The following is an 18,806-nucleotide window of genomic DNA, read 5'->3' as shown; positions in this document are numbered from 1 at the left end:
CACCTGGTGCCTTAGTAGAGAACATGGATTCTAGACTGAGGAAAAGCTCAATGTCTTCAAATTTCTCCTCACTGGCCTTGACCCATATAGAATTCTTGTCCAGTTGTTTTGCATTCAGCTGAAATCAAGGTGACAATATGTTTTGAAGCAAAAGTTTTAGTTGAGATTTTTGTCCAAACAGAAAATAAAACCCATTCAGTCTTGTGCACAACTATACCAAACAAGCTTAAAGGAAACTTGCTGACCTTTCAAAAATTTCCAGTTGAATTGTAAGGACATTCAGTTTCTACTTCATGCCTATATGCATTCTTTTTTCTGTCTTTCATGCATGTACCTGTGCTGATAATGTAGACGCTGCGAATTACATCAGATTTTAGGATAACATGATTTGTTACTTCTGTGTATGACAGCATGTGAACATAAGTTTTATTGGTTATAAAAAAATTATTACTTATTGAAAGCATATGTTCACATGCTGTTTTGTTACAGCATCTTCTTTTCATCATTGTATCACCTACTAAAATTTGTATTTGTTAAAATCAGTTGCTAACCTTGTTCCAGTTAAGACGCTTAGTTTGCACTTTGACTTCATAATTTTTCTTGGGCTTCATACCATGGGGCAGCTGGTTTGAGGAAGGAGGTGTCATGGCAGGTGAAGGCATGCCAGGAGGAGGGGGAGGTCGGATGCCACCACCAGGTGGCGGTGGCGGTGGTGGAGGTGGTGCACCTCCCCCTGGAGGGGGTGGCGGAGGGGGTGGGGGTGGGACCTCCAAACGGAGGTGGTGGAGGGGGTGGTGGAGGAATACCTGAGCCAGGAGGAGGAGGTGGGGGTGGAGGTGGGGGAGGGCCACCAGATGAGGGGCCTGGGGGACCATGGCTGATGGCTGCAGAAATGGTGGCACCTATGCCTTGAGTGATCTGCATACAATCACCACTGAGGTTTTCAACAAGACAAAATAGCTTCAACATGCCTGAAGCCAATCACTCTACTTAGTTTATTCATCATTCTACATAACAAGAGAGAAATATTGTACAATAAGGAGTCAGCAGAAAAAATTCATTATTGCATAACAGTTGCAAAATCTGTCTTAGAAAATGAAATCTGTCTTAAAACTTCACGTACGCAAAAACAAAATTTAACAAATAATGAAACAAAAAGCAATGACTGAAACAAAAGAAATGAAACAAGGAAAACAAATCAGCACTGGCCCTTGTTCAAAAACTTACAACATCCATAACACAATGTTGAAAATTGTACGAAAGAACTTATGGTTAACATTTATCTGAACTTTACCTTTCTAGGGGTGTAAATACATTAAAAACCAAAAACCCTACCTTTGCCTTCAGCTCTGTGATTTCTGCTTCATACTGACTGACTTTGTTCTCCAGAGTGGTAAGCTTGGCCTCTGCCTCTTGTTTGGCTGTGACTGCAATTTCTAGCTTGGAATTCATCTCCCCAATGGACACTGCTGAGTCTTCAAACTTAGCCTTCTCTGAGAGACTGCCTATTGAGATAATAAACAAACAGATTATTTATTTATAATTTATCCATTGGGAAAGTGATGCCCCTTTGCCTAACTGGCTAATTGATGACTGTTTTCAGTCAGTTTTCGTATCTGACAGTTGATCTACCTCAAGTTTTGAATCAAATATTGAACTGTGCATTATTTGCTATGTTTCTGAATTGATTTTGTGTGCACCACTTGTCTTCTTTTTCTGACCATTTTATTTCTATTACACATCTTTGCAATCTTGCCAGTTAGATTTTTAGATCTGTGCATCAATTTCGGACTCCGATTCCTTTGCCTGCAATTTCTCCAGAAAGTTTTGACCCTGAGCTGTCACAGCAAGCTTCCTGTGTGATGAAGGCAGGTTGACATGGTACATCTCCAGAAAGCTAAATTACAATGACCATTTGCATGATGCTCTAACAAGAGTTGTGTGGATGGAATATTTCTGTCTACAAAAGTTAGGCCAAATTACCAAAGATTGCGAGCTGAGCTATCATACAAATGTCATAATAACTTTCATCTACTTTTCAAAGATGAATTTTATTGACTTAACATGCGTTCTATGCAATAACAAAGCTGCAGACCATATCAATTTTGATGGCATTTACCTTCTTCTCAACATTTACAGATATATACTACCAAAACATGCAATGAACTCTTTGTTTTTGATACCAGCTTCCGTTATTATTATTATATCTGGGGACTTTTAAAAGAATGCTTTAAGCATGCTGTTGATAGTGGAGTAATGCACTATATAAATCAACTTTATTTATATGATCATAATGAAAATTGCTGTTTTCAAGAACCTGCAGGTTAGACAATTCATACCAAAAAGATCAGTTTCTGACAAAACAAAACTACACTGAGCAAAAAAATGAGAGTAAATGTCCAGCTTTGTTCTTGAGAGTCACAGGACAAGACACTAAGGACAAAAAAATGACATCAGACAGAGATTCAAGCCTCACTTACTTAAAAGAGGTTCCACTTCAATATCAAAGCGCTTGGTGTATCTGAAATCTGGATCTGCACCACTTCTATGGAGAACTATCTGGGTAACACATTCCTCAATGAGCTTGTAGTACTGAGGTCTTAAAAAAGTGACAAAATATGCTTGATTTATTTTGAACTATAGGTACAATTTGTTATTGAATAAATAACACAATCTTGTGTAAAAAGACGCTTTGTGCAATAAAAAGAGAAAACAACAAATACAAAAATCAGATGCTGTGGTTAATGCTTAATTGCTCTTTTGAAGGGGAAAAGTTACATTACATGGCAAAAGGAAAAAAGGGGCAAACTGTCAATCCAAACTTTAATTAGCCTACCTTTACTATGCAATTCTTGGTTAATATACTGTTACATCTCTACCTAACATTTTAAACAAATTTAAATCTCTTATAATGACTACAATGACATCAGCATTGGTTGTGATAGCATGTGGATGTGGCATATAAATGTGAAGCGAACATGAAGAAATCTAATCTACAAGTGGAGATAACATGTACATAATCTACATGGGGATGATAGTATGATCCCCTAATAAAGTGTCTGGTACCAAAAAGAAGGTGCCACAGGCACAATTTAATCATGCCAATGCAGACTATCGTTCATTTGAACAGGAAAATATTGACAAAACTGTACAACAAATATTTTTCAGAAATTTTTCAAATTTTAAGGGAGCAGCAGATTTCTAAGCTTGTCGTTATATTTGTCAGCATTTTCCAGGTAAAATTATTTCTGATTATGCAATGTCTCATTCTCCAGAACAAAACCTTCTATGAGAAGTCAGTTGTTGGAAAATTATTACCTTGAGAATAGATCATCCCGGATGGATAACAAATGTTGAAGGATGGAAAGAAAGTATGGCTCGGCCACAGTGTCTTTCACAGTGTTGTGAATCAGCTTGAAGCAAGCCTCAACATCCTTGCCCACAAGTCAAGAAGCAATCACAAGTGGTAAATGAGCTCTTTTTCTTCTTAAGCTTGTATGTATCTCTCTCTTTCTCTCAGTTGTATGTGTGTTTTTAGAGACTATGCAGTGTATACTTGAGCACATGGTGAGAATATGGAATAGCAGTGAGATCCATTAGACATAATTGTTTTCAGAACTTGTAAAAGTACCAAAAAATACTAGGCATCCTAAATGCACCAAAATATTATCATTTGCAATCTCAAAAGTTTATTTGGTTGCTTTATAAAATACATCTTAAAGTTCAAAAATCACCATTAAATAGACAAACTGAAAAGAACAAAGGATATTCTAATTCCATGCGGATGTTGTCATAGCGATGTGAGAACTCTTCTAGATCTTCATCTTTGTGTTCATGGAAGATGTTGATGTGGGTTTTGAGTTCCTCATCCTCTTGCACGTCTAGCCACTGTCAAGCAAGGACACACACACACATGTAGACACCTCAAATTTTCTGCACAAGTTGTGAAAAAGCAAATGGAGGGAAATGCAATAAATGGTAAAAGACTTAACCACTTAGGTGGGTACCACCTTTAAGTATAAATGTGTGCATTAGTTTGATATGCACAAAAATCCAAAGACTTCTGGAAGTAGCAGTTCAGTTGAAAGAAATATTGATAATATGAGATAAGATCTGCAAGGATAAACTGAGACTGAGACAAAATATCAAAATTAAAATGATTTACTGAAAGAAGGTCAATCATTCCTGTCCTCATAATTTCGTTTCGAAGATGTAAGCGTAAATCAAGATCATCTGGTGTGCTAATGATGGCATTAGCTAGCTGTACACAGGCCACCTACAACAAAAAACAAACAAGTTTTCTTTACAATACCTTACATAAGTATATGCATAAGAATCCTTTTAATGTAACACAACTGAAGAAATTGTTTGAATGAGAACCATGTCTGTGAAAACTTTTATTTAATATGCTGTCTCTACTTCTTGACAGCCTAGATAACTGTCTTACAGCAATTTTTCCCCAATGTCAAGATAGCCAATAAGTGAAAAAACAAACCCCAAAACAAAAACAAAAACAAAATAACCCCTAACCAATAAATCAGAACGTTTGTGTTTAGAAGAAGAAGGACTCAAAAAGTTTAACAATTTCTTACTTTAGACTCAGGGTTCTTGACCCTCTTCCACAAACACTAATATCTTACATTCTTTAAATGTGCATCCACGCATACGCCCACAGAATATAAATAAATTCTTGATAGGGAGGGACGAAGGGTGAAACTTCTCAATAAATTTAAATTTAGTACAAATCTAAATCATGAAATGCAAAAAAGATTTAACTACAAGACATTACATGTATAATGTTGATATAAAAAAATGATAATAAGCCTTCGTGAACAATCATCAATCCATATACCATAGGAACCTTTACATGTGAATTACCTGCATAGCAGGGTTGTCCCTCATGCCCATTCCACAGATGATTGGGACAAAACGATCCTGACCACGGATCTCACCACACACAGTGATACCTTCCAGGGCCTTTTCATGGCTATAAAAACATAAAAAAGACATGTAGATATGCAAGCATATTAAGACATGTACATGCGTACTGGTTGTAGATACCCTGAGAATACACTTGTTTTCACTCACCTTATAAAATAGAGGTAAAACTGTTCTGAGCATAAGCTGCAAGATCCCTGACAATGGATTTGTCATGTGTGCTACTACAATGATTACATGATTAAAAAAACAAAACAAAAAAACCCCCAAAAAACAAGCAATTTATACAGCACAAAATCACTCTTGGGGAGAATGCGCTCAGTGTTTGACACACAAATTAGGTCAAAGTGTAGTACATTAAAAAAAGAAAGATGAACAATGATGAGGATGAAGTATAAAAGATGGCAAAAAACAAAAAAGTTGATTGGTTGTTTGCTATTTATGATGTGGCAGGCTAAATCCCAGCATTAAACACAGAGATAAGAGACAGTGATGATGATGAGTTAATAATAATAATAGAATTAGTAATACACATTTTCCAGTATGGATGTGAGCTTAATGTGCTGCATACAAAAGACTTGAAACTACCTTACAAGCCAAACACAAACATCAGTAAAACGTATGACACCATGGCAAACATTACCTAAGTGAACTGATGAATATGAAGAACTGAGGAGTGAGTAGATCAGTACATCTGATTATGTAAAAGATGAATTTTGAAAACTTCAAATATAGACACACTTAGAAGAGAAAGTGGCAGAATTCTAAACAGTGGGGCCTGAGAAGGAAAAGTAGCATTTTTGGTGGCAGAAAGTGACAGATAGAGTTGTATGTGACTGACCCTGTAAAGCTCAAGGACTTACAGACTCCACTGATGTGAGATTCATGAGATAATAATGCGCCATTTGTAAGACCAGGATTTTGGATGGTCTGGGAAAGAGAAATTTTAACCCCAGGAAAATAATGACAGAAAAGAATGGCACACATTTCAGTTTATTTGATGAGGCTACCTGATGGACCTAATTTTTCTCAATATTCATTTTTACTTTATTGATGGACATCCAGGCTTTCAGATTCTACTATGGTGATAAAGACCTGCTGGGAGTTGAGGCCAGATGTTAGCAACTGTGTATCATCAGCATTCATGTGATACTGTAGGCCTAAGTGGTTGAAGGGAAATAAAAGTGATTAAAACAGTGCATAAAAAAGACCCATGAACAAAGCCTAGAGGCACCCCATACTTCAAAGAATGTGAAGATATGATGTCTATAACTACCACAAACTGGGTGTGATGAGTCAAGTAGGAACAAAACCAGTTCAAAACTGTGCCAGACAGACCAAAAGTAACATAAAGGCAATGGAGAAGGATGCCATGGTTGAGAGTATGAAACAGCAGACAGATCCAGCACTGACAGTGAACATATGTGATCCACATCACAAGCAGATAGCACGTCATTCATTACTTGCAGCACTGCCATCTCAGTTGAATGATTTCTTAAGATAGGCTGCCTGGAAAATGGTTCATATACTGGACCAGTGTAGCCTTTTCAAGTACTATGGATGGAAATGGACGGACCTGTGGGAGAGAGCCAACCAAAACCCTGCCAGCCTAGACATCAAGAAGCGGAAGTGGGGCTGGATTGGCCACACCCTACGAAAGCCAGTCGACAATTTAACGCGACAGGCTCTGGGCTGGAACCCACAGGGGAGGCGTAAGGTTGGGAGACCCAGACAGACGTGGAGGAGATCAGTCCACAGAGAGGCAGAGACAGCTGGCATGACATGGTGCCAGCTGGATCCGATGGCGGCGTGTGGTTGCGGCCCTATGCTCCACTGGGGCGTATAGGACAGAAAGACAGATTAGCAGCAGCAAGTTGAGTGTGTTTAGGATTAGTGCTCTGGGGAGAGATTATTTTTAATGCTAAAGAACTGTAGTTTCATACTCATACACAGAAATTTAAGGGATCTCCCTTTGGTAACTGTTGAAGTGGACATATCTTTTTCTTCTGTTTTATCTTCAGCATTAACTTGCCACTACTACATTGTCATAACTTCATCTGTCATTTCATTATCATCCATGGCATGGGAAAACGTGATTTGTGTCCTCTGTATTGTGAGTGATGTCCTTTAATCTGACTGCTTGCTGTTTTACTTTTCTTCACATTCTTGCATTTGCCCACATGATCTGTTTACTGTGTCCATTTTTGGATCTGATTTTGTTTCCTGGTTTATCCTTGCCATTCACTTGAAATGAGACCAATGACACTGCACTCCTGTAATCCTTGACTCCACTGACCTTGAATTTCTGGGTTTTTTTTTTTTTTTGTTTTTTGATGTATCTGGCTGTGGTTGTAGTGGGGTCTGCACTGCACTCTCATCAGTGATCTATTAATTCACTTTGCTCACAGTGAAATTTGTTCTTCACCTGCAACCAAAGTCCTTTATTACTCGTACGTGTTCCACTAGATACCAGTTCTCAGATTAACACAACTGTGCTTTATTTGCACAGACCACATGCGATGTCTTTTCGTTGTTGTCACTCTTCCCTTCATGGCATCCCGGTCTCCTGGTATTCTTCCTGTTGTTGTCAATTGTTGTTCGTTTGCCTGGCAGCAACTGCCCTATCTACAGCAATGACTTAAACCACAGGGACACGGGAGGTATCAGTTCACACTGAAGACTGTGGTCAATGAACCATGTTGCATTTGACACTCTACCTTCTTTCAACAGACTCTGTCAGTCTTTGTCTTATTCAACAACAATAAATGTATAATTTTATAATGTTCTACCACAACATTAATATCATGCTTTGACTGCTAAGTACATTAACAATACCAACAGAAGAAATTTAAAAGAAATGTAAAAAGTGAAATTTATGGAAAAATAAACAGTCTGAAAGCTGTTTTTTTGAACAAGTGTTTAGGGGCACTTTTGAAAGACTCTACTGTCTGTTAATAGTGTATCAAATAAGGGAAGGAGTTTTAAAAAGTTGACGCTGAATGGGCAAACATGCATTCACTTAAGCAAGTTCAGCCTCAACATCAGCTACTATGTGAACAAAATAGCTGCAAAAAAGCTGAGGTAGCTCACTAGCTGGATATACAGCAGGAAGAGAGTGCAGCAGCCTGTCAGCCAACCACAGATGTTCAATAACTTCTTGGAGGGATCACAAATGGATATCTCAAGATACAAGGTATGTGATTTCACCTTTCAGAACTAGCCATATTACATTTTGCTGTTGCACAGATCTGCTTATAGACAGATAAGATTTATGCCAGGCATATCTAACATATTTCTCTCTTGAAGTTGCCCCCATATAAGACCATGAAAATAATGACTCATTAACAATGTGCTTAGTAAGCCTGTCTGCAGGCCTTATCTACAATAATTCCAATGATTCTTTCCTTAGATTGTGAACATGTCTGTGGTGTTTATATGTGTCTATCAGGGAGAGAGAGCATTGATGCATAAGATATTTTACAGTTAGTAATAAGGTGGGTTTTGTAAATAGCTACGAGCCTGACTATAGTTCAGGAACAGTGCTATATAAGTTCTCTGATTGTTATCATCCTCATCAGCCTGTAATGTACAATTGCGTCAGATCTTCTCATAATAATTCTATTAAAATTTTTTTTGAATATTTAGGTTTTTTCCCCCTTAATGGAAGCCTATATTTTATTGTTAAAACATCCCATTCTCCACTCACCCATTGGGTGGCACAAGACACAGAGCAGCCAATATTCTGATGGCTTCCAGCATTGTGGGAGGATCAGAAGGGTCTACTGTTCTTGACAAGATGGTGCATGCTTCCTCATGGTTCAGGATCTGCTTCAGGCCATACTGGAACACCGAGCACAAACACACACACAGAGGTGACGAAGCATGCGGTCAGTGCCAATGTTGGACTTAAAGCTATCTATGGGTGTACACTAGGGTGTAGCATCATCCAATGAATTGTAACAGATCAACAGGCACATTTGGGATTGTACAACTAGCTATGATGTTAAAAAAGTATAGCAAAGACACCTGCAATGAGCAGAACACCTCCTTTTTTTCTGCCCCAAAACATGCAAAAATCATGTTTGTAAACTGTTTCCTTTTTTGTCAAAAGTTCTATAGGTGTATTTAACAGCTGCAAAAAAAAAAAAACAACTCAGTAACATTTGCACTGTCAGACAACATAAACAGTACAAGCACAGGTTTTCGTTTCTAGTCACGTTAACGAAAATCTTGCTTAGTCTGAAATGACTTGCCTAGTCTAGACTTCATGACAGCTCAAATGTAACCATCTCTCACTGCCACAGAAGATGTGCTTATATACATACAGGTATCTACATGCACAGATCAGCAGAAGGTTTCAGAAGGAACTAGATGTAGCTCGAATATTCTACAACAATCTAGGCCGATGTTGCAATGATGTAATGATTTCTAATACTGTTTACATAGCAACGTCTTCAGACCGACAACTGAAGTTGTTCGTAGTTGTTGTGTCATATCACTTTTTATTAATTTTGTCACTAATGCACTGAGCTGAAATAATAGTATAATATCATCAATAAATATCTAAAACAAAGAAGTATCCATTAAGGAAATTAAAAAACTATAGATTATGCAGGAAAAAAAACCAAACAAAACATTTCAAGTAAACACAGCAGATCAAAATTCTGACTGAAGGACATTTCTTGTGGTAACAAGGAGGTGTTTTGCTTATCACAGAGCAAAGTCTCTTTCGTATTTGAAATCAGGATAGTGAATTGCATAAAACCTGAAATATGCATCAAAATAGCTGACATCACTACACCCTTCTGTACACACAGTGAACTTGCAACCAGTTGTATCAAAGGAGAGAAAATGTATTATGAAACACTTAAAAAAACTACGTGTAGAGAAAACAGAATTTCCATCTACTTATTGTTATTGTATTTTAAAGGGACTGGTCAAGTATGCTTGCCAAATTTTCTTGACTCACACATTAATGCTTGTTTTCAACATAACATGCTTTTGACAAAGGAAGCGAAAGAAACACTTATCCCCTTACGACAGATTATTTTACCTATGATGCACTTTCCTTGTTAAAGGTCACAGTTCAAGTTCACAGCCACAACAATGGTATCCAGACCTCCTAAAGGGATTCAGGGGTCATAGCTTTGGACCTGACACTATAAAACCTCTGCTGACTGATAAAGACTGATAGTAATTAAGTGTTTGGGCAACAGCTTTCTGCCTGGATAATTCCATCCACGTTTTCTCCATTTTTTCACTTAAATTGCCAATGAAGAAAATCAAATCATTAACACCAAAGACTGCTTTGTAAACTATAGTTTACTCTTTCCCCACACGACAAAAGCTGGTGCTAAACCTAGAGCTCATGGTGCACACATCACCAATGCAGGTCTGGCTGTTATTTACCTACACATCCAATGGGTTAGTATAGCCTGCATTACAACTTCAAAGCTCAAGTAAGCATTATGACACAATGGCACAGATAGGAAAAACAATTCCAGTCTGACTAACAATGAACTCACTTTATTGTTCATAAAAGCTTTCAGGCATCTGACGCATTCATATGTACTTCTTCTCTCTGTTTTGCTGTAAGATAGCAAATTCGAAGTTAAAACACACAATCTGCTTGAATATTGCGCATTTAAGTACTTAAATATGCAAACAATTATATGAAGAGCATCATAATCTTTTCACAAACAAATTCACTAACGTACATTGCTTTGCCTATAAAACATGACAACTGCTGAATATGATTCATAACATTTTACAGATGTGATAAAAAATTAACATGCCATGATCATTTGTGGCTTCCTGATAATTATCTGTCAAAACTCACTTATCACAGCAGTATGTCAAGTTCTTTAATATTGCATTTAGCCCCTTCTCTCCAAAGTCCATCACCCAACTGCAGAAAAAAAAATCACAAATTATAATCATATTATTTTATGATACTCTCTTACTGCTCTGCTTCATTCTAAACCAAAAGCAAAAAATTTAAAACAGTGCAAGAACCCAAATCTATTTTCATAAGCACTCATGTAATTATAAATACAAATTATCAGATTTTAACACATTAATACAGTTAACACAATTAGGAAGAAATCATAAACTTTCAATACAAACAAGTTCACTTCTGCATATTATTAAACAGTTTGGTGTTGTCTTACTTCAGTTTATCTGATGTTGATTTTCTGTATATTTTTTACATCTACTTTCCATGTTGTTCTTAACATACCTTGTCTAACTCTGTGATGTAACATACACGGTAAGCACACTCATAGAAGCATGTGATGATGTCCTTTTTGTATTACTGTGAAATATCATCTTAAAGTTATCCAGTTTTTTATGAATTTTGTAAGATATCTATGGTTGTGAGCTGTACAAACCAATTAAAAAATGAAAAATTTAAAACCATTCATCCTCCTATGCTCCTTGATGAGTAACAATGAATAATCTAAACTAACAACAGATAAAAAAAATAATTGTCCAGAAGTGCTAACCACAGCTAATAATGCAAATTGTCTAGTATCATGGGTCCAAACTAGGTAAGGATCTACTGAAAACAAAAGAATAACCAAACTGGTGATAACACGGAGAAAGGCCATAAGATATGCTAAAAAGCACAAGAATCTCTAGTTCAAAACCAGCATATTAACTGACCTGACTGGTTTGCTAGTAAGTGATACTCTTAGAGATTCTAGTACTTTCAGCCGCTTCTCTCCCTTGAGGTCTGGATTACGCAGTTCAATGGTGAAAGATTGTGGGGTGTCCAGTTCTCCCCCTCGTAGCTACAGTTGAACAAAATAAACACAAACCATACTTTCCATGAAACCAAGATAAATTACTATCTTTCAAAAGTCACATGAAGTGTTAGTTCATATGAAAACATAAAAGATACAAAAACAAATACACACCATGTTTAATATAAAGGAGTTATAACTGCTGGACATAACTTTTACATTCGCATCATAGCAAGGACACAAACCTCGTAGAGTTTGTCTCTATTATTTACATGTCAGACAGTATATTTTTACATTCACTTTTTAGGGAAGTACATGCAATCTTGTACAGCTTGTCTCCATTATTTACACTGGACTGTTTTACATTCACATCATAGCAACGACATGAATCCTGCGAAGATGATTTACATGGCATCTAAAGTTATTGAAGATCTCTTGCGAAAGTTGTCCATAGCAACTGTCATATACCCTCCCTAAACAGTGGATTTGCAAACATGATCAGAAAAACTTTCACTAGAATTGCAAGCACACATATCAATCTTACCTTGGCTGCACCCTTCATGTGCATGCTTAACATATTGCGTTTGAAGCCCAGATCTCTAGCCCGCAGTGGGGCCTTTTTCTCTTCAGTCAAGTTCATGTCATCCTGAAGAACAATCATCCACTATTCTTTAAAATCATCACCACAAATAGTGCTATTTTGTATTATAAATTTTAGACTGTGCCTGAAGAAACAGGAGGTTTGGCAATGTTTAGCCAAGCACCATATAATATGTATAGAAAGCAATGCTGATATTTAGGTTTTTCTAAAATCTCTTTTTAGGGGAACATTCAAATTGTTTTAAAACTTATATGTGTTCTTTAAAAAAACTCAGGCAATTCCAGATGAGAAAATAAATAATCTGATCTGTTAACACCTTTATTTTCATACTCTGTGCTATATATTTTGCTTTAAATGGTTCTTGAAAGAAATGAAACACTATGGAGCAATGGTAAACCAACTTAATGTTCAGCTTCTTTTGAATGGCTACATGCACATTTGTCTATCTAGGTTCACAGAATGCAAATGTCAAAAGAAAAACCTGAGGCTGGCTCGGGACAGATGTAGTCTTGAGATTACATGCTTATTAATACATAAAACTAAGTGGTTTCTTTCTCAGCCTTTGCTAGTAGTGCAATAAAACTAGTCTTATCAGTATAACTGTCTTTATAAACTTTCTACAAATGTGCCACTTATCAGCATCACTTGGATTCTGTTGCCAACATTCAGTGTAAAACTAAACCACTTCAGTAGAAATGACATGAACAGAAAAAAGCATACATTTTCTAAAAGTAGCTCACCCTTAAACAAAATCACTCCATTTTCTATACTATAAATTATTCTGAGCATGTGCATTCTGTGGCTTACTATGCGAACTATTTAAGAAACCCACAAGAAAAAGATACATTTTTTGTGTTAAAATAATGGGCTGAGTTCTATGCCCTTTCATCTTTTTTTCTAAAGGTTTGGTGAGGTTTACTGCTTTTCAAAGTCAGCTCCACAACAGGTTCTCTTCAACACAAAACTGCTTTTACCTCATCACTGGATACTGAAAAGATAAACAGGAACTGAAAGGAGCTAAACACTTTCACAACAACATATGCACCACTGCATACATGACTACATGCTGTCAGGAAGGCTAATTTCCTTGGGAAGATTTTGAAGCTTCCTTCTCGTTGTTCTTGAATAACACTATTGCATTGTTTAGCTAGCCAGATTTTGTGATACAGACTTGTTAGCACCTTCGCCAGCTCCTCACCCCTCCTCTTTGATAAGTTCTGCGGGGACATAGTCGATGCCTGCTGCTTTCCCGTCATGCATGTCCCGTATTGCTGCATCGACCTCCCCCTGTAGGACCTGCAAATCCTCAGGGACGTCCTGGGATGGCTGCAACTTTTACAAAACGGACTGATCCATTTGTAGTGGAGCATTGTATAGCTCACTGCAATAGTGAACCAGTCGAGACTTCTTTTGGTCTGTCAGCAGGCGACCCTGTAGTAGTTTTTTGCGGCTTATCCCTAGAGTTAAAAGGCTGACAGCCTTCCTGTAGTCACCCCAAGTTATACCATCATCGATTTCATAACAGCGGGCCTCTATCCATGCTTCTCTGGTCTTATTCCTTTTCTCCCCCAGTGGAACATATGGGCTACACCCCCCCCCCATTGGATCCGGTCCTGGGCGTCCCTTTCCCAGTTGGGACCATGCTAGCTGCCTCCGCCTCTCTGTGGAGTGATCTCCTCCACATCTGTCCGAGTCTTCCCAACCCTACACCACCCCTGTGGATTCCAGCTCAGAGCTTGTCTCATTAAATTGTCGGCTGGCTTTCGCAGGGTGTGACAATCCAGCCCCACTTCCGCTTCTTTATGTCTTGGCTGGCAGGTTTTTGGTTGGTTCTCTCCCACAGGTCTGTACTAAGGATTTTCTTGGGCCATCTGATGTTGAAGATGTGGCACAGACATCTGTTGATGAATGTCTGAATCTTGTTGGTGATGGTGTTTGTCAAACACTATGTCTCAGATCCATCTAGTAATGACTTTACGTTTGCTTCCAAGATGTGGATCTTGGTGTGTAGAGATAATGCCTTGGAGTTCACAATTTATGATATGAAGATAACAAAGTTACTAAGGCATACTCAGAAGCACACATGCAAACAAAAATGGTGTCATGATCATATGGAGATGATAGGAAAATTGAAAGGTACAGCAAGAACAAGGTCATCATTGCTCTTTTTCTGAGTCCAGATGGAATATTATAGTTCAATATATATGGAAGTGGATAGTCAACCAGTTAGACTACTGGCATCTGTGGCCGAAAGTGTGCACACTAACTGGTTTTATCCCCATACTATTCCAGTTGACCCTGCTGACCCCTAGGTTGATGAAGGATTGGCAGCAAAGGAGAGATCACCCTCACATAAAAAAAAATAATAAACTGGCCATCAGACAAATACACTAACACCTCATTCCTCATTTACCAAAAACTTAATTGGACTGCCTCTATCACATATAGTACAATAAATAAACCTCTCTATTTCCTGTCGTTCAATTTTGTTACTTTTATTTTGCTGCACAGGAACTAATGCTTACTAATAAAGGACAATCTTTGTTTACTCCACTTCTGAACTATACATTACTTTTAGAAACAAAAAAAAATCTTATTATGCTGAAATAAGGAAGGAAAAAACTGGCATACCTGAGATATTTAAACTTCGCTTTTTTATAGACCAAAACCTCTTCTGAATTTTCATGTATTTTTTGGTCACTAAACATCATTACCCAGTATAAACAGACATAAATAATGTCCCTCAAGCGAGCTAAAAGTCTTTTGAATGTGTAATGAAATTACTTATGCTAGTAAGAATCTGAGCAAACCAGTCAATTGCATTTGTGGTGCAAGCAATATCAGTAAGCATGATTAAGAGAGAGAAAGACAAACTGACCAAATAAACTGAAAAGAATGTATAAAACTGTGTACTGAAAACTTTTAGCATACAAATAAACAGTTGTCACATTCTGAAGCTTCTAGCTGGCTTTGCAGTTAAACAGAAATAGATGTGATGTAGACTACCCTTTGAGAGATTAAAAGCATTTCCTCTTTGGAAATGAAAAAGATTAGACACTAAGTGCTTCCCAGTGAAACAAATGTTCTCTGACTGACCTTTTCAGCATCATAAAAGTTAACACACACAAAAATTCTGTAGGTCTCAAAGGCTTTAGGTATAACACGTAAAACCTTGTTCTTCATTTCACGTGTAAGTTCTTATCTGAGTCTCTACTATGAAATAACATTTGTTGAAAAGAACTCTAACTGATATTCTACCATCCCAAACACTGCTGCAAAAAAAATCCCAGGTAAAAATACCTACAAAAAAAAAGTTCAGTCACTATGTCCTATTTCTCTTCTTGTGCAAACAAAAGTAGAAAGCATTTGAATGATGGACAAAAATAAAAGCTGCTGTGAACCTTGTTAGCAGAAACAAGTAAAAGATGACATGTGTGTGTGCGCGAGTGCGAGGGTAATGGCTTCTAATTTTATGAGAAGAATATAGAGAGAATACATAGTTCAAGAACACTGTTATCACAGCAGTGACCTTACTGCTAACATCTTAAGAAGTAAACAGGATCTCTATAATGTTCATTCCTTTTCCTTAAGTCATGTGGTAACTATATATCAACATGTTCGTTCAAGCATTCACACACACTCATATGCTTGCATGATGTGAAAGGAAAAAAAAAAACCATTTCAATACTCACAAGCATCTTTTCAAACCGCTCATTAACTTCGTAATCAGCAATGGATTCCACATCAACACGGTCAGAAATAGTGTCTCCATTAGCCCCACCCATGCGGTAGTCCTCTGAGGGCCCTTTTCGTGCTTCAGATGTGCTCTTGCTTTTCTTGCCTTTGCCAAAACCCAGCTGAAGCTGTATTGAGATAGATGCATACACAAATGTGAGCACATTTATATGGACATGGACACAAATGCATATGACAGATATGTTTAAAAATATATAAACTGAGAAAGAGATGGTTAGATAGGTTTTTAGAGTCTCATGAACTAGCCACATTTGAAAAGACATTATACAAAAAGATTTTTAACTTCCTTTGTGCTAATTCTTAGTGTTACTTAAGCCCAGAGTTTTATATAAAAATGATCAACCCCCAGTACCACAGACTTGACCTCAGATGCAATATTAAGACCAAGTGCCTGTCAGGGTTAACTTTTTATAAATAAAATTCCAAGCCCATGTATTGCTTTAGATTAAGCCTAAGGAGGTTAACTCAGTTTTAATTAAGCACATTTTTGCTCACATCTAAAATTATAAAATCTAAAAAAACTGACAAAGAACAATAATAATACTAATGAAACAAATTAACAATGAACAGTATTATTAATAATCATAGTACAGAACAACTGTAATAAAAGTCAATGACATTTTAAAATTTCTTCAGGTCAGCTTAAAAAATATTTCATCACTAAAATAATGTCTTGTAATTCTATCATTCTATTCACTGGAAATGCCAACTGGAAAGGGACGCCCAGAATCAGGTCCAATAGCGGGTGTGTGGTTGCGGTCCTTTGCTCCACTGGGGGAAAATAGGAAAAAAGTATTCATTGGGAATTCTCACTGCCTTTAGTGAACAAGCCAACACTTTGGTAACTCTTTGCATAGTCCTTTCATGAGGTGAAATGACTGTTCCCCATGATGACACTATCCTGTGGTCTGGGAAAATAAAAACAACCAACACAGAGAATGGGTTGAAATGATTATCACCAAACAACATAAGACTTCCCTACTCAATGGAAGCCATCAGTGAAAGTCTGTTATATTCCAGTCAAAGCTCCAGATTCGGCAAGCTTTCCATCTCAACCTGCTATGCACTTACAGGTAAGGCAGAAGAAGGAGACAATGAACACTTCTACAACAGCTTACAGACAGAAATTAAAAAACATTCCTAGCCATGATGTAATGACAGTAGAGGGGAATTTCAATGAAGAGTAGGCAGCAACTATGAAGGAAGACAAAGAACCATGGGAAAAGAAGGTAAGGAGATACAACAGGCAATGGAGACACACTCTTCAAGATGTCAATGTCAAAAGGGAGACAGGTATATGAAAGTGACAGTAACTTGCTCATTGGAAAACTTGCTCTAAATCTCATAAAAACTCAGATGGAAGAACAAAAACACACATGCTTTGATAAGGATTCACTTAAAGACTCAGGAACTCTGCACACTTAAATTTGTCATGGTATTGAAAACTAAGGTCAGTGTTCTAATAGATAACACCTAATTGACAACTGCCATCTTTGACCAAGAAGTGGCTAAGGAGAACATTGGCTACAGAAAAAGCAGTTAAAGTGAGCTGGAGTGCCAGAAAAAATGGAAAACAACTGAGCGGAGTAAAAATATAAAACAACGGTTACTTAAACATTTCTTGCTTTTCACAGACAGTGGCACAAGGTTCCTGACAATGATAGATTCATTAAAAAACAAAACTAGAGCATAATATATTTTTATTCCATAAGTTTGTCCTGACATTTGTACAATGCTAGCAATACTACAATTCTTTTGGGAATTACTCATGCATATTACTAGCCCTACTAATCTTAATTCCTTTCATAAGCTTGTGTCCATGGACCGTCATTAAGTGAAGGTCCGTGCTTGTGCTGTCATCATAAAATCTATGATACAATGCCAAAATTTCACCCTGGATTCTAATAGTAACAACTGTAGTCTTGAGACAAATTTTACTATATGTCTGTACAATTTGTTGCATTAACTTTTGTGCATACTTCGGAAAAAAGGAAGGCGGTTTGTACGAACTAACTTTTGCAAGTGCACTGATCATCGAGATATACGTCCGTGCATCGATGAACACTCTCCTGGAAGCCATGGTTCACTCCTTAATTTTAAATGAAATGTCAAAACTATGACAAACATTGACTACAAACGTGAATGTTTATAAATTATTATGGAAAATCTCACCATGCATGCTTCATGCATAAGAAAATAATTGCATGTTATTCGTTCAAAAGTGAATCAACAGAGAAGGCGTATCCCAGTCTATGAACCAACCTTCAAGATTTGTCCTGGGACAAGAGCAAAGATCGTGAGCCAGATTTATTATTGAATACTTACGATACTGTTTCTTTTGTCTCCTTTTCTATCCATTTTAGCTGACTTGTATTTCACACTAGTTGTACGTCCTCAAGTATCCAGCTTGTCAGGTGTTGTCACTCGAGTATTGTTTTCCACAGATTGGATCGCTCTCAGCGTTGAACTCAAAAGTACTATGGAAATTAAAATAATGTTGTCATTTCAAGACTAATATACTTTATACGTCATTTCCATGTTTCACTGAAACTATTTCAAATGTGCCATTTAAAGGCTTACGCTGGAAACAGTTAAACGCGGGAAGGCGCAAGGGGTAAAAATACTTCATCACATTGTAGGTGTCGGTTCCGCTTCCCAGTTTAGTCATCCTATTCCGCCATTTTATTAATACTATATTTAAGGTCATAGGTTGCCCAATCAAGAACGATGTAACAGATGGGTGGCACCTGTACTGGTTTCAGTCATTT

At 37.3% G+C, this 18,806-nt stretch overlaps 1 protein-coding gene across 1 annotated transcript in view; it reads right to left on the bottom strand.

The window, feature by feature from the left end:
• Positions 1-18,707, bottom strand: part of LOC112560687 (protein diaphanous homolog 2-like) — a 43,694-nt gene extending 24,987 nt beyond the window's left edge. Inside the window, 16 exon segments of the mRNA XM_025232704.1 lie at positions 4-118; positions 552-764; positions 766-918; positions 1,336-1,505; positions 2,481-2,599; positions 3,319-3,435; positions 3,770-3,888; positions 4,166-4,276; positions 4,879-4,987; positions 8,645-8,778; positions 10,464-10,527; positions 10,778-10,846; positions 11,602-11,729; positions 12,226-12,327; positions 15,975-16,145; positions 18,364-18,707. Of these exon segments, the coding sequence (XP_025088489.1) occupies positions 4-118; positions 552-764; positions 766-918; positions 1,336-1,505; positions 2,481-2,599; positions 3,319-3,435; positions 3,770-3,888; positions 4,166-4,276; positions 4,879-4,987; positions 8,645-8,778; positions 10,464-10,527; positions 10,778-10,846; positions 11,602-11,729; positions 12,226-12,327; positions 15,975-16,145; positions 18,364-18,396 (1,927 nt within the window). The 5' untranslated portion in view covers positions 18,397-18,707.
• Positions 18,708-18,806: the final 99 nt, after the last annotated feature.

Source organism: Pomacea canaliculata, linkage group LG3 (assembly GCF_003073045.1).
Source record: "Pomacea canaliculata isolate SZHN2017 linkage group LG3, ASM307304v1, whole genome shotgun sequence".
NCBI classification, from domain to species: domain Eukaryota; kingdom Metazoa; phylum Mollusca; class Gastropoda; order Architaenioglossa; family Ampullariidae; genus Pomacea; species Pomacea canaliculata.
This window is presented reverse-complemented; position numbering and strand designations above follow the sequence as displayed.